Raw genomic sequence first — 14,431 nt, 5'->3', positions numbered from 1 at the left:
TTCTTTCTGTCGTAGAACTCCTTGGGAATATAGAGAGTAATGAGATCTCTGGATAAAAGGGTATGGACATTTTAATCACTTTTTAAGCATGATTCCAAATTGCTTTCCAGAATGGTCTGACCAATTCATACTGACACCAATAGTGAATGCATTGACTTTCTGTCGTCTCTCCAGTGCTATTTCTATCTATTGTCTTCTTTGCCAATTTGTTGGGCAAGTGGTAAAATCTCAGAATTGTTTTGATAGGAATTATTGGTGATTTCATGTGCTTTTAGAAATAATTAACAACAACAATACGACTACTACTACTACTAATTACTAGCATTTCTATAGAACTTACTATGTGCTAGGAACTGTGCTAAGTGCTTTACAATTATTACCTTATTTGATTTTACTAGGTTTTAACTGTATTCCATTCATGTCATATAATATGAAAAAGCAATTTGCAAACCTTACAGTTCTATATAAATGTGAGCTATTATATCCTTTGACCACTTATCCATTGCTTAATAGCTGTGATCTATTTAGAGAACAGAAACATGTAACTTAAATAGCAGACCTTTATCAAACATATCTAAAAGCACAGGTTCTCCCTCCAATCAATGACTTCCCCTATCTTATCATTGCTACACTAATTTTATTCATGCAAAAGCTTTTTGTTGTTGTTAGGTCATTTTCAGTTGTGTCTGACTCTTTGTGACCCCATTTGGGGTTTTCTTGGTAAAAATACTTAAGTGGTTTGCCATTTCCTTCTCCAGCTTATGTTACAGATGAGGAAACTGAGGAAAACTGGGTTAAGTGACTTGCCCAGGGTCACACTGCTACTTTTAACTCAGGTCTTCCTGCCTTGAAGCCTAGTGCTCTATCCACTGCACTGCCCAGCTGCCCCTTTTTACTTTTATATTATTGAAATTCTCATGTTTTGTGATCATTAATCCCTATATCTTGCTGAGAATCTTCCCCTTATCAATAGCTGTGAAAAGTAGCTGATCGCTAATTTTAATGTGTTTTATTTTTGTCAAAATCTAATGCATCCTAAAAGTAGCTATTGTGAAACAATACCACCTATAGATTCTTTCTGCACATCATAAAAATGATTTTAAACATAAAAACACAGGATGTATGGCAACATATAAAATCTGTACGCCAACATATGTAATATTATACACCCACAACACAAGAGATATACTGGCTACTTTCAAGGGTCTTACTATTAAACTACTTCATGATTACCATACCTCATTTTCTTGATCTGTAAAATGGAGGATATTACTTCCACTGTCTACTTCACAGAATTATTGTAAATTATGTACTCTCAATTGCCTTTTTGGTTTTGAAAGAACTTGTAAATCATAAAATGCTCTACAACATGAGCTTTTACAAAAATAAAAATAGTAATACATTAGAGCAATAAAGATATCATTAGAATTTCTGATGGCTTTGAAAAATCAAATTCTCAGGAAATCTGAAATGGGAATATACTAAACTAAAAAAAATTCTGCAAAAAACTGAAAAAGCAATTGAGACTACATAAATAACTATATTATTTTTCTACATCTATAAGATCTTTATGAATATGATATACACATACACCAAGGACATCTTTGCTTTGGTGGGATCAGTTTCCTAACCTCTGCTCCTATGCAACGTAGGCTATTTTTTCCTGAAACGGTATTGAGACACTTTTTGAGACATGAATGGCTCAGGGGAATAAAGGCTCAAGTTGTTGACATCACTTCTGGATTACAAAATAGCCAGGAAGAGCTCCAAATACTCCCTGAGACCAGACTGGTAGAAAATGATGGGCAACTCAGACGAGGGAGCTTTGCTCAGCAGAATCAATTTGATGTGTCCTCAGTGCACATCATTGTTGTGTATGTGTCTCCTGCTGTGCTAAGTAAATCTCATTTTGTTAAAATGTTGAATGACTTATGACTATCTCATTTTGTTCCAATATCAAATATAAACTTACAGTCTATTGACCTGAGTTAAGCACAGCCCAGAAACCCTTGATGAAACATTGAGTCAAGAATAGGAAGGTTTTTCTCTATGACATTCTACTGCAGCCCACACTTTTACAATCATACAATTGACTGAAATGTGCCAAAAATACAAGAATCTATTATGCTTATTCTTTGTTGACTAATTTAATTTGTTGACTAAAATAATTTGGTTTCAAAGAACAAAACATAGATTTGAAAGCTCTCATGTACTAAGATATAGATTGCATGATAGATACAATTGATAACTCTTCTGATTATTACTATCAAATAATAAATGATAAAACAAGGAGATAAATGTTTGTCAAAGGTGTCTACTCCTGTCATGTAGCACAGAATTCAAATAGAAGAGAGATACCCTATAAATGATGATGTCTCTACAGAAGACACTGTTTGTGAATGACACTAAGTTCCTTTCATCAAGACCCAGAACACCATAATAACTCTTTAATAAGATTCACAACCATTCACAAGAGTTCAGCCTAACAATTCATACAGAAAAATCCCAAACGGATGATGAATGCCCGTTGTCCAAGCTTTGATATAATTTGGTAATTCAGCACATATATTGAACAGACACTGAAGACAGACAATGAGATGGGTCCAGAGCTGAATAGGAAAAAGAGAATAAGCTTGATTCCATTTGGGAAATTATATAGTGCTTTCAGCCTCAAGCTGCTTCCTGAGACAAAATCCCATCTTTTTTGTCACCAGTATTCTTTCAGTGATGCATTATCACTATGAATCATAGAAGACCACAATTACTGAAGAATCAAAAATATATGGATTGAGGGGAACAGGGGAGAAGGGAGAGTCAAGCTTGATTATTATAATTATACCGCACTTGGTTTCTACTGTTTTGCTGCTGTTCTTTACTTTTACACTGTTGCAATCATCCATGTTGTTTTCCTCGGTCACTTTTTCTCACTTTTCATCCATTCATGTAATTTTTTCTGTATTTCTCATATTCACCGTTTTCTTACAACACAATATTATTGTATCAACTCATGTTTAGCCATTCCCCAAATGACAGGCATTTAATTTGTTTTTCATTCCTTTGCTACTGTAAGAAGTATTATTACAGGGGCAGGTAGGTGGCACAGAGTTCAAATCTGGCCTCAGATCAAACACTTGACACTCACTAGCTGTGTGACTCTGGGCAAGTCACTTAACGCCAATTGCCTTTAAAAAAAATGTGTTACTATGAAGATTATGGTGTATGTGGGGAGTATTAAAAAAAAAATCACTTTACTCTCTAGGGTATGTTCCTAGCAGTGAAATCTCAAGGTCAACTAGAATGGATGGACATTTTAGCTACTTTTTTTTAGCCCAGTTCCAAATTACTTTCCAGTTTGGTTGGACCAATACCCAACTTTCCATAGATCCTATCTTTTGTCATCTGGGTATGAAGTAAAACCTTGGAGTTGTTTGTATTGTATTGGTATTCTTAGTGACCTGGACCAGTCTTTACATGATTGTCAATAGTTGACATTTCTCCTTTTGATAACTATTTGTTTGTATCTTTGACCATTTATTTTATTGGAGAATGGTTTGTGGTCGTCTAGATTTGTACTAGCACCCAAAATGAAAAAAGATTTTTTCCCTCCAGTCAGCCATTTCCTTTCTTATCCTAGTTATGTTAATTTCGTTCTTGCAAAAGCATTTCAACTTCATGTAATTTAAATTATCTATCTTATATTTCATTGATGCCCCCATAGCCACAGCTATAAAAGATAGCCTGATTTGGTTACCATTTCCCAATATTACAGCTGGCTGCTTCCCTCTGTAGATCTTTAGTATGGGTGAGTAAAGGACATAGTCATATGTATATATAATATATATCTCTCAGACAAAAATATATCTCTGATCAGACTTTTGCCCAAAAAAGATGGAGAGAAGAAGGGATAGAGGCCTACTTTCTTATACTATGCTTTTAAAAATAAAATGACTTGTGGAGAGCTTTATCAGTGATCCTCACACTAAGATACTTTCTTGGGTTAGGCTGCTTAGAGATTTGTTGCTCTTTACATTTGTAAGGAAAGATCCAATAATCACAGATTTGGAAGATTTAATGGTTCAAAGCAGCAGGATTTTTCACTCCACAAAAAAAGGCCACAGATGCCCCTGTACACATTGTTGGAAGTTAGGAGATGTGCCATGGTTTCTTTCTAGCAATCATGTACAGTTTGAGCTGACTTTAATCACTTAAGAAAAATAATCACATTGTAAATGCCATCTGGGCAAAGAGGTTTTTTGGCAGATTGCTTGTACAACCAGCAGAGAAAAGTACTAAAGACTAAAGCTTGACTGCAATGGGGGGGACGTAGGGGAGAGATGGAGGGGGACCTCCTAGATTTTCAGATTCTTTAGCCAATATAAAAGGAAGAGACTGAGGAAAGTAGCCCTCCCCTGGAGAAATGATCTCTTTCTTTCTGCAAGGTACTAAGACAATGAGAAGATAAATATTACCATGTTCCCCTTCCATTGTTTGTCCTTGCTCATCAGGTTACTCTAATAACACAAGTGTTTAAAGTTGCTAGAAGGGGAGTGAACTGGAAAAGATATGTCATAACCTCTTACTAAATTTTTAGCTTTATGTATGTGATCATCTATAGCCATGGTGTCAAACAAATAGAAATCATTGTTCAGTCATTTTTAGTTATGTCCAACTCTTAGTGACCCCATTTAGGATTTTGTCAGCAGAGATACTGAAGTGGTTTGCCATTTCCTTCTCCAGCTCATTTTCAGCTGAGGAAACAGGGAAACAGGGTTAAATGACTTGCCCAAGGTCACACAGCCAGTAAGTATCTGAGGTCAGATCTGAAGTCAAAAAGATGAGTCTTCTGACTCCAGGCTCAGCACTCTATTATACCACCTAGCTTCCCCACCAATAGATATTAAGGACACTATTGTCAGGGATCCCAGAGCAAACAGGCCTATCCAAGGGTTCATAACGATCAGAAGAATATTAGTGTGCCACTTTGCTTATCTCCAATTAGATGTTCCTGGAGTTCAGAGGATAATGTCTTATTTATTTTTTTCACTCTCTCAGCAAGGAATACAGAACTTCTTATGCAAGAGTTGCTTAATAAATGTTTGTTGAATTGACTCCCCTGGTCCTTTGTGTAAAACCTAAACATCACAACACAATTTGATCAAATTGATAGAGCAGCTACCAAAGAATTTTACCTCCACAGATAATTCTATAAGAAATTCACCTCGTAGGAATCCTCAATGAGTTAATCCTTTAGGTTCATGTGATATTTTTTAAAAAAGAAACTCAGATCAGTTCAAATCAGTTTACACATGGAAAATCTTCTACAAACCTAGAATTGCTCTATAAATGTCAATTAAATAAATGTCAAATAAAAAAGGAGAGAGGGAAGAACACTTGAGGATGCTATGCAATTGAGAGTAGAGGCCCACTAAAGAAAAATGTGGGCTCCATGAGACAACTGGTTACAGAGGCTGCCAATGTCTTATTGGATATGAAGTAGCATAGCTCTGAGGGGAACCTTGGGAAAAGGCAGTTTATTCTCTTCACTGCTTAACGATGCCAAGACTGTCCACAGTTGCCACTTCAGCAAACTGCTTATGTGAGCAGATTTGCCTTTTCCCCAAAAGCCATACTAAAGCCTCCTACAGTCCCTGAAGAAGTGGATTTGCTTTCTCTGAGCACCAGAGCAGAAAAACCTTCTTATCTTAGTCTTCGATTCCCCTGCAGGTCCTCACTACTCCTCAGAAAACTCCTGTGAAGGAGGCATGCCATATTATCACTATGAATTTTTGGAGAAACAAAATACAGTATCAACAGAATGGTTTTGGAGGATTTGACTAGGGGATGAGGGAGTTAAAAAAAAATCCCAGTGGTCTTCTTGGGATACATCTATTCACCGTGAAGATCTTGAAGAATGTATGAACAAAAGCAGCCACTGCAATACCTTATAGTCCAGGTAGATCCTGGAGAAGATGGGGAAGGGAGTAGAAATCTTAATACTTATTCCAGAAAACATCTTGTATTATAAGCCAACAAAAATCCATGATGAGCTGGAGGGAGGACCCCAGCCAGGGTACTTTAAATTTCCTTTACGCTCAGTATGTAGAGATTTGAGAAGACCCTATAGATTCACAAGGTGATGCCCACTTTAGAAAAGACCATGAATTAAAATGTGGAATAAGGAAAAACCACTTTTAAAAGTTAGGTCATTCAAAAGTATTTACTCTTGTCGAATGGAAAAATAAAACTACAGAACACTTGAGATTCTAATTGTTATGTCCATTACAGGTTTTGGTTTGGTTTCTTCAATATTTGTTTTACTGCTATTACATACACATACATTTATCTATTATGTTTCCCTTTGGAGGGCTGGTGTTATGAATAAAGGCTGCACATGTGCAGAGGTCACTTAAATTAGTTTGTCCTTGAAACAAACTATGTCAAAAATCAGATAATCAGTTTTTTCTTTTCAGTACCATGAGTTACCTACCACTAGTACAAAGAAGATAATTATACTGATTAATTAATCACCTTACAAAATGGCACCTGAATTAAAATGTCTGGAAGTAACTTGAATTTTTGAAGCAAGAAAGCATTAGCACTGAGTCGAGTGCTAAAATGCTTTTTTTTTTTAAAAAAGTGGCAGAAGAGAACATCAATGTCTTGTTCATCAAGTGTAGCAAACAAAAAATGAAGATGTACATTTATTAATATGCAATTTATGGATTCTGTAATTTCAGTTCACTTATTCAGTGATCAAATGAGCCCCCCAAGAAAAGATATCAAACATAAGAAACTAAAGAGATCAATTGTTCTTATTACCAAGAATTCACCAAAGGATTCCTTAAATAGTGAACTCCCTACATTACATTTCTTATAATTCAATACATTTGGAATGTCAGAAGTCTTGCTGAACTCTGATATATTGGTGATATTCAGTCTATGTATCCTTGGAACCTAGACCTTCAATAGGCCAGGGAAAAATAATCACTCAGCTTCTTCATCCATATTTACTTTTATCAGATCATGGTTAGAAGAAAAAAAAAACATAAGGCAAGTAGAAAGGTCACAAATCATGTGAAAATTCAAACAGCCAATCTCAATTAAATGTGCTTGTTTGTAAAATTAATAAAGCATGAACATTTGGGAACCTATACAAACAAATCCCAGAAGAAAAATTCATTCTTCTTGAAGTGATGGCATTCCTGAAACTGCCTTTTCTTTTTAATTCAAAAATTCTAAATCTGCCAATAGTATAGGATGTTACGTCAACCGCTTATCCTTCTGAGAGGTTAAACTTATTTACCCATATGGGTAAATGGTAACTAACTTTTAATTTGACTCCCTCATTTTGTTTGACTTTTAAATTGTATTATTCATGTAAATATTCCAAATCACTATGGTAAAATATATTATTTTTCAAAGGATACTAAGATATAACAACCCAGAAATCTATTATCAAAAATGGATTAGAAAGTCCTAATTTAAAATTTTTTAAAAGAAAACTAATTTCTTGGAATAACTTTCACATCTTACTCTATATTTATGGGAGTTTCTGTTGGCTTATATTACTTTATAATTTTAATGCTAGCAGTAACTTTATGAAAAGTAGATGGGAGGTCATGTAGTCCAATTCCCTATGAGTTATTTTAAAGTCATATTACCAAGCCTATGAATTCAAGTCAAGAGACATTAGCATATACATGAAAGAAAAACACCTACAATTTTTATACTTCAATTTTTTTAAACACAATATTTATAGTATCTAAAAACATACCTTTTAACTTCAGTCAGTCAGAAGTTCTTCACTCTTTAGCTCTGCATTTAAAATCTTTAACATTTTAATACATTACTTTACTGGAATTTAGCCAGGTACAAAGACATAAAACCTAATCTTAATCAAATAAATTAATTGTAATGTCATCTCCTGGCTACTGTTATGCTTTGACTCACTTCCATGCTTGGATCTCATGACATATTACTTCCTATCATAATAGACAGGGGTGCGCTGGTAAATATTTTCAACTGGCTCTCAGGTGGGAAAAAGTGTGTCTGAGCAACACATTTTTAAGTTCAATATACATGTAACATTTTCTCCATCACTTAAGTGTGGACAAGCAACAAAATAATAAATCAAGCTCTGATTTGTAGCATTTCCAGTTTCTAAGGTGTAAATGTTCACACTGAAAATTTTAATAATTGGCTCCTACAGCAGTATGATCTGGCTCCAGCATACTCCTGGGATGGGTACGATTGACAGTATTAAAATTGTAAATATATACATGTATGTACTTATATGTGTGTATATTTGTGTATACTCATACATATGTACACACACAATTATTTATATATGCCTATATTTTATATGTGTCTGTTATTTATATGTATATATGTATATTTGATTAATTATTTAAACCCTACCCATAATTTAGTTTTACTTGACTCTCCAAATGGTCAATTCTGTTAAACGATATAAAGGCACATCCTTCAAAATGCTTCAGAGTGAAACAATTTAAGCAACAAAATATTTTCCACATGCCCACCTAGTCTAACATCTCATCTTTTAAACCTTTTAGTGACAGAGAATTTAGGAGAAAATACATTTCCAGAAGCATCTTACCTGCTTCCCATCTAGGGTATACAGGCGCTTAACCACTCCTGAATCCAGTTTGATGGCATCAGTTATATCAGTGAGAACCTGCTCAAATGAATGGGCAGTCTTCTTGTTGAGCAGAATCCGGACAGCTTTACGTGGCTTCACACCACTTCTGATGATAGTGACTAGTTTGGGCCGAATGAAATCCTTATTCTCCCTCACATCCGAGGGGCTGCCTTTGGCGGTGGCAAGTGAAGACACCGTACGGGAAGCAGAGGTTGTCTTGACATTTACTGACCAGTTAGGGTTTACGTTCTTAGTGTACTCCAGTTTTTTGAAGGGTTCTATTGAACCACATACATAACTCTCTCCTAGAAAAAGAAAGGGGAAAAAATGATTAATTTATTTATCTGATAAATGTAAACTGATTTCCTTCTTTCCTCTTTATCCTCTGGTTTCTTCTCCTCTTACTAGAAGCAAGAGCCAGCTGCAAAATTTAAAAAAAGAAAATGTGGTTTAATGGTCAATAATCAGGGAAGATAAAATGCTCACTTCTATTCTGGCTCAGTCAATGGTATGCTGGATGAAAATCAATCTAAAAACTTTTCTATAGTGGTTATTATACATAAGGCACTGTGCCAGGTGATATAAAGATGAAAAATGATAGCTTCTGCCCTCAAGGAACATTCAATCTAGTAGATGAATGAAAATTAAATATTTATTGTATGCCAACCACTATCCTAACTGACATTGATACAAATAGGAAAGTGAGACAGATCACATTCTAATTAAAGCAGACAACACATATGACAGTTCAACTCTAGGACAGAAGGAAGGCCTGGAAATCCTAAGGGTTCAACAGCTGGATGGATAGCAATGCCCAGTGAAGGTAGAGATGGGGAGACATTTGTGCAAATAACTAAAACACAAATCAAGATATGATTAAGTGGGTACAAGAAGTCATAAAGAACAGCAGGGACATCTTGAAGGAAGAAATAGAACTCAATCCTGAAGGATGAAAGAATTTTCATCAGGTGGAATTGTGGAAGGAATTCATTCCAGGCAAGTAGGACAGTATGCAGAAATGCAGAGAGGTAAGAGCAAGAAAGTCAATACTGCAACTTGGATGAATAGTATGTGAAGGATGGTAAGATGAAACAAGACTCGAAAGGTAGGATAGAATATACCTGTGGAAGATCTTGAATATTTAGTTAAGGAGTTTGTATTTTATCCTGTAGTCAATGAAAAATAGGATTTTGAGAAGGGTATTGACATAGTAAGGCTAATGCATTCAGAAAATGAAAAGTAGAAATAAGGACAGACTGGAGCGGGGGAGACACCAGAGTTGGAGACTAGTAAGGAATCTATTGCAACAGTCCAGATAGGAGGCAATAGGAATCTGAACTAGACTAATGAAGTGGCAAGAAGGGGGTGGGTGATAATAATGATGGTAATAATAATAATAGCACACATTTATATAGTGCCCATTGTGTGTCAAGTACTGTTCTAAGTGCTTTACAACTCTCATCTCTTTTGAGCCTCACAAATATGGGATTTGGAGGCAAGAACAATTTTAGAGAGAGAACTGATGGAATTTGGCACAGTGCTAACATCAATAAAAAAGAGAGGCAATTTTTGAGGGAAAGGAGAGCTCATTTTTGGACATCTCAAGATGAGATGTGGGCAGGACATTATTCAAATAGAGGCAACTAGAAGATGAATATATAATTTTAGGAGCTACTTCCATCAATGCAATAATTCAAGCCATGGGAATGGATTAGCTTGCCTCAGGAGTACAGAGAACAAAAAGAGAACCAAGGACTGAACTATCAGGGACCTTCAAACCTAAGGGATAGAAGGAAGATCTAACGAAGAAGACAGAAAAGGAATAGTCAAAGAGAAACCTATCCTGATATGATGTTGCCATAGAAGTCCAAAGGAGGAGAAAGTTATCAAGAAAGAAGAGATGTTCTACCCATGTGAGCTGCTAAAGAAACATCAAAGATGATGAGGAATGAGAAGCCACTGGACCTGGCAATTAGAAACAGACTATTCCTTTCTCTGAGATTTACAAAACATTTTCATTATAACAGCCCCATGCAGTAGATGGAATAAGTGCTATTATGGTATTATCATCCCCATTTAACAGATGAGGAAATAGGCTTAGGTTGGCCCATAAATACACGCTCAGAGTTTGGGACCCAGGACTCCAATTCAGAGACCAGTGCTCTCCTATACTGCTGCTGATATGGTAAACTCTCATGTGTGGTCTGCTGTCTTCTGTCATACTGGAATAGCATATTACATTATTCAGTATTTAAACATTTACAAGGCACTTTACATAGTCTCCTTTAATCCTGACAATATGTGAAATGGGTAATACTATATTATTCTTTTTACCGACTAACAGATTCAGAAGAGTCAAGTTACTCAGTCAAGGTCACAAAGCTAATAAATAGCAGAGACAAGATGTGCACCCTAAAAAACCTGGACTCTTCCCACAGCACTTCACCACTACTGCTGGTCTAACCTCAGAGAGAGCAGTTTCAAAAAGGGACAGAAGTCAGATTGCAAAATTTTCCAGAGAAAGTAGTGATGAGGATGTGAGAGCAGAGAGGAGGCTATAGTATTTTTTTTTTTTTAGAATTCTGGCGGCAGGGAAGAGAGGATGTTGCATGAAAATTTTAACAAGATAAAGTAAATGCTTTTTTAACATTGGAGAGACCTAAACATGTTTGTAGCCAGAGGTATCAGTCACTGGTGGAGAAGTGAAAGAATGAGGGCCAAGCAAAATTCAAAATACAATTAACAGATTAACAGGCCGGAGGGAGGTGTGGTGAGGAGGGGAAAGAGGAGACAGAAAGTCTGGCTGAGGTCAATGCCAAGCTCACAAAAGCAACTCAACTAGAGGGCTAGGCAGGAAGTCATGAACTGTATCCAAGGGCAGAATGGAAGTGGGAGGTAAAGGGGAGGTGTGTGGGGAGGGGATGGAGAGGGGGGACAAAGCCTTGAAAACCATTAGTTTGTCTCAGCCCAAGTCAGATCCTATATGGCGGCAGCAAGCTATTTACTGACACCCCAACATTCTTCAGGCAGCTGAACACACATGGGGAAAGAGGCAGTTAAGAGGGTAAGTTTGAAGATGAAGGGAGGGAGGAGACAGAGACTGAGGATACCAAACAAGAACGTATTGAGTGTTGACCATATGCCAGGCACTATGCTAAGCCCTGTGAATATAAATGTGAGCAAAAAGAAAGACAGTGATCTCAAACAGCTTACATTCTAATGTATAAAAGGAAGCTGAAAGGGGGAGATGGGGAAGGAGAAGCTACCCACCCATACCAGACAAGGAGGAGAAGCTCTGAAGTCAGGAGGACCTGGGACAGAAATGAAGACATGAGTGACCTGGACATTTTTCTTAAAATGTAAGTTCTAGGAGGAAACTGTCAGAGGACAATGAGGGGCTGTGATCAAGGGTATAGTGAGTCAATAATCATTCAGGAAGCACCTAGTCTATGCCAGGCACTGCACTAAGCACTGCAGGGACAAAGAAAGGCCAAAAAAAAACCACATCAGTTTTTTTTCTGCCCATCAGTTGGGGAATGGCTAAACAAGCTGTGGCATATGAATGTAATGGAATACTATGGTGCTATAAGAAATGATGAGCAGGCAGACTTCAGAAAAACCTGCAAAGACTTGGATGAACTGATGCTGAGTGAAGTGAGCAGAACCAGGAGAACACTGGACACAGTTAACAGCCACAATGTGCAATGACTAACTTTGATAGACACATCTCGTCCTAGCAATGCAAGGATCCAAAGATCCAAAGGTTTCATGATAGAAAATGCTGTCCACATCTAGAAAAAGAACTACGGAGTCTGAATGCAGATCAAAGCTATTATTTGCACGCTCTCTCTCTTGTGTTTGTTTTTTTTTCTTTCCTGTGGTTTCTCCCATTGGTTGTAATTCTTCTTTGCAACATGACTCACGTGAAAGTAGGTTCAATATGAATGTATATGTAGAGCCTGTATCAAATTGCATGCCATCTTGGGGTGGAGGAACGGGACAGATGGGGAGAAAATTTGGAAGTCAAAATCTTATGGAAGTAAATGTTGAAAACTAAAAATAAATTTAAAGAAAAAAAAAGGCCAAAGATATTCCCTGCCGTCAAGGAGTTCACAATCCAATGGGGGACAAAGCATGTAAATAACAATGTATGAACAAGCTCCATATGTCATAAATTAGAGATATCAAAGGGAAGATACTAGTATTAAGACAGATCAGGAAAGGTGAAGAATATGGGTTTTTAACTAGGACTTTGGAACTTGAAGGAAGACAGGGAAGTCAGAGGATGAAGATGAGGAAGAGAATTTCTGGCATCAGAGATAACTAGTAAAAAATGCACAGAATTGGGAGATGAGGTGTCTTGTTAGAAAAACAGCAAGGAGGTCACTGTCACTGGTTCACCACCTATGTGAAGTGGAATAAGGCTTTAGACGACTGGAAATATAGGAGAGGGCAAGATTACGAAGGGTTTTGAGTGACAGAAACAGGTTTTTATATTTGATCATGAGAGTCATAGGAGCCACTGCATTTTATTGAATGGGGGCTGGGGATGATAGGGTCAGACCTGTGCTTTTGGAATATCAAATAATGGCAGAGTACAGAAGGAAGAGCTATTAGTTTTAACAAGGAGAAAAGTCTACCTCATTCTCCAAGACTGGAATAAAAGAGCAAAGAATGGGAGAAGATAAGAATTGTGAGGTGGAGAAACAGATAGATGGAGGGGTTCCCATGTGATGACCTTGGTTTTCTCAGTAGAGAAGGACCTAAGGTTACTTGCAAGAGAAGGAAAATGGATAAATCTAACAATGCACAATGTGCCTTTACCTTTTTCATTTTCAAAATGGTGATAGTAATAATCAAATTCTTTGATTATTTGATATATGTGATATTGATTTCAGAAACAAAATGCTTACAAATCCCAAAGAAAATGCTCTACATTCCACAACAATCCCTTCAAAGCTTTAAATCCCAAAGAACTGTAGCATAAAGAGGCAGTTGCTATATTTGAGACAATTTTATTGTCAAATAATAGCTTCTTAAATTAAATAATTATGTTCAGTAGTACATGGTTTTGAAGAAACATGATACATACATATATGCAAATTTATCTCATGTTTATAGTCTATTTTTAAATTCTCATATAAACAGAGCCATCATTCCTTCCCCTCTCAATGATTATGTACACAGTGCTGGGCACATAGAGATGTTCAATAAATACTTCCTGATTAACATATGAATATTTGGGGGGTGACCAATACTACCAAAACTGCATCTTGAAAAAATATATAAATTCAGGAATTGCTATTACTCTAAAGGTCAGACCGACATGAACAAAATTTTGTTTTTCAAATATTAGAGTTCTTAGCAAAGAAGTTTAAAAGACTGAAATTTACCAGTAATGTAGCAATTAAAAGGAAGGCCAATATATTTTTTAAAAATTAAAAAAAACACACAAATTTTAAAAAGGAAACTACATAACAAAATTGGCCCAGAATATAAATTTCTTAAAGGTGAAAAGATTTCAAAAATAAGTAGATTTTAAAATAACCTTTTCCCCTCCACACTACTAGAGAAAAACCTATTACATAAATTTAATAGATAAAAAGGATGAAAGACTTAAGCAATTACTGCTAAAGTGATCTATGACAAATCCAACAGAGTCCTTTTACTTTATCTATATACCTGTCCAATATTTTTAAATTAATAGTTTGGCCATCCAAGGTCACAGAACAAGTACTTCATAGTAAATAAGCAAATAAAAGACTAAACCAG

At 36.2% G+C, this 14,431-nt stretch overlaps 1 protein-coding gene across 4 annotated transcripts in view; it reads right to left on the bottom strand.

Annotated features, from left to right (window-relative positions):
- DCLK1 (doublecortin like kinase 1) overlaps positions 1–14,431 on the bottom strand; it is a 410,798-nt gene that overhangs the window by 366,657 nt on the left and 29,710 nt on the right. For all 4 annotated transcript variants that reach the window (XM_020978718.2, XM_020978721.2, XM_020978717.2 and 1 more), the window contains exon 3: positions 8,618–8,964. In XM_020978718.2, coding sequence (XP_020834377.1) covers positions 8,618–8,964 — 347 coding nt within the window. The remainder of the gene's footprint in view (positions 1–8,617; positions 8,965–14,431) is intronic.

This window comes from Phascolarctos cinereus, unplaced genomic scaffold (assembly GCF_003287225.1).
Source record: "Phascolarctos cinereus isolate Bilbo 61053 unplaced genomic scaffold, phaCin_HiC Scaffold_726;HRSCAF=1367, whole genome shotgun sequence".
In the NCBI taxonomy this organism is placed as follows: domain Eukaryota; kingdom Metazoa; phylum Chordata; class Mammalia; order Diprotodontia; family Phascolarctidae; genus Phascolarctos; species Phascolarctos cinereus.
This window is presented reverse-complemented; position numbering and strand designations above follow the sequence as displayed.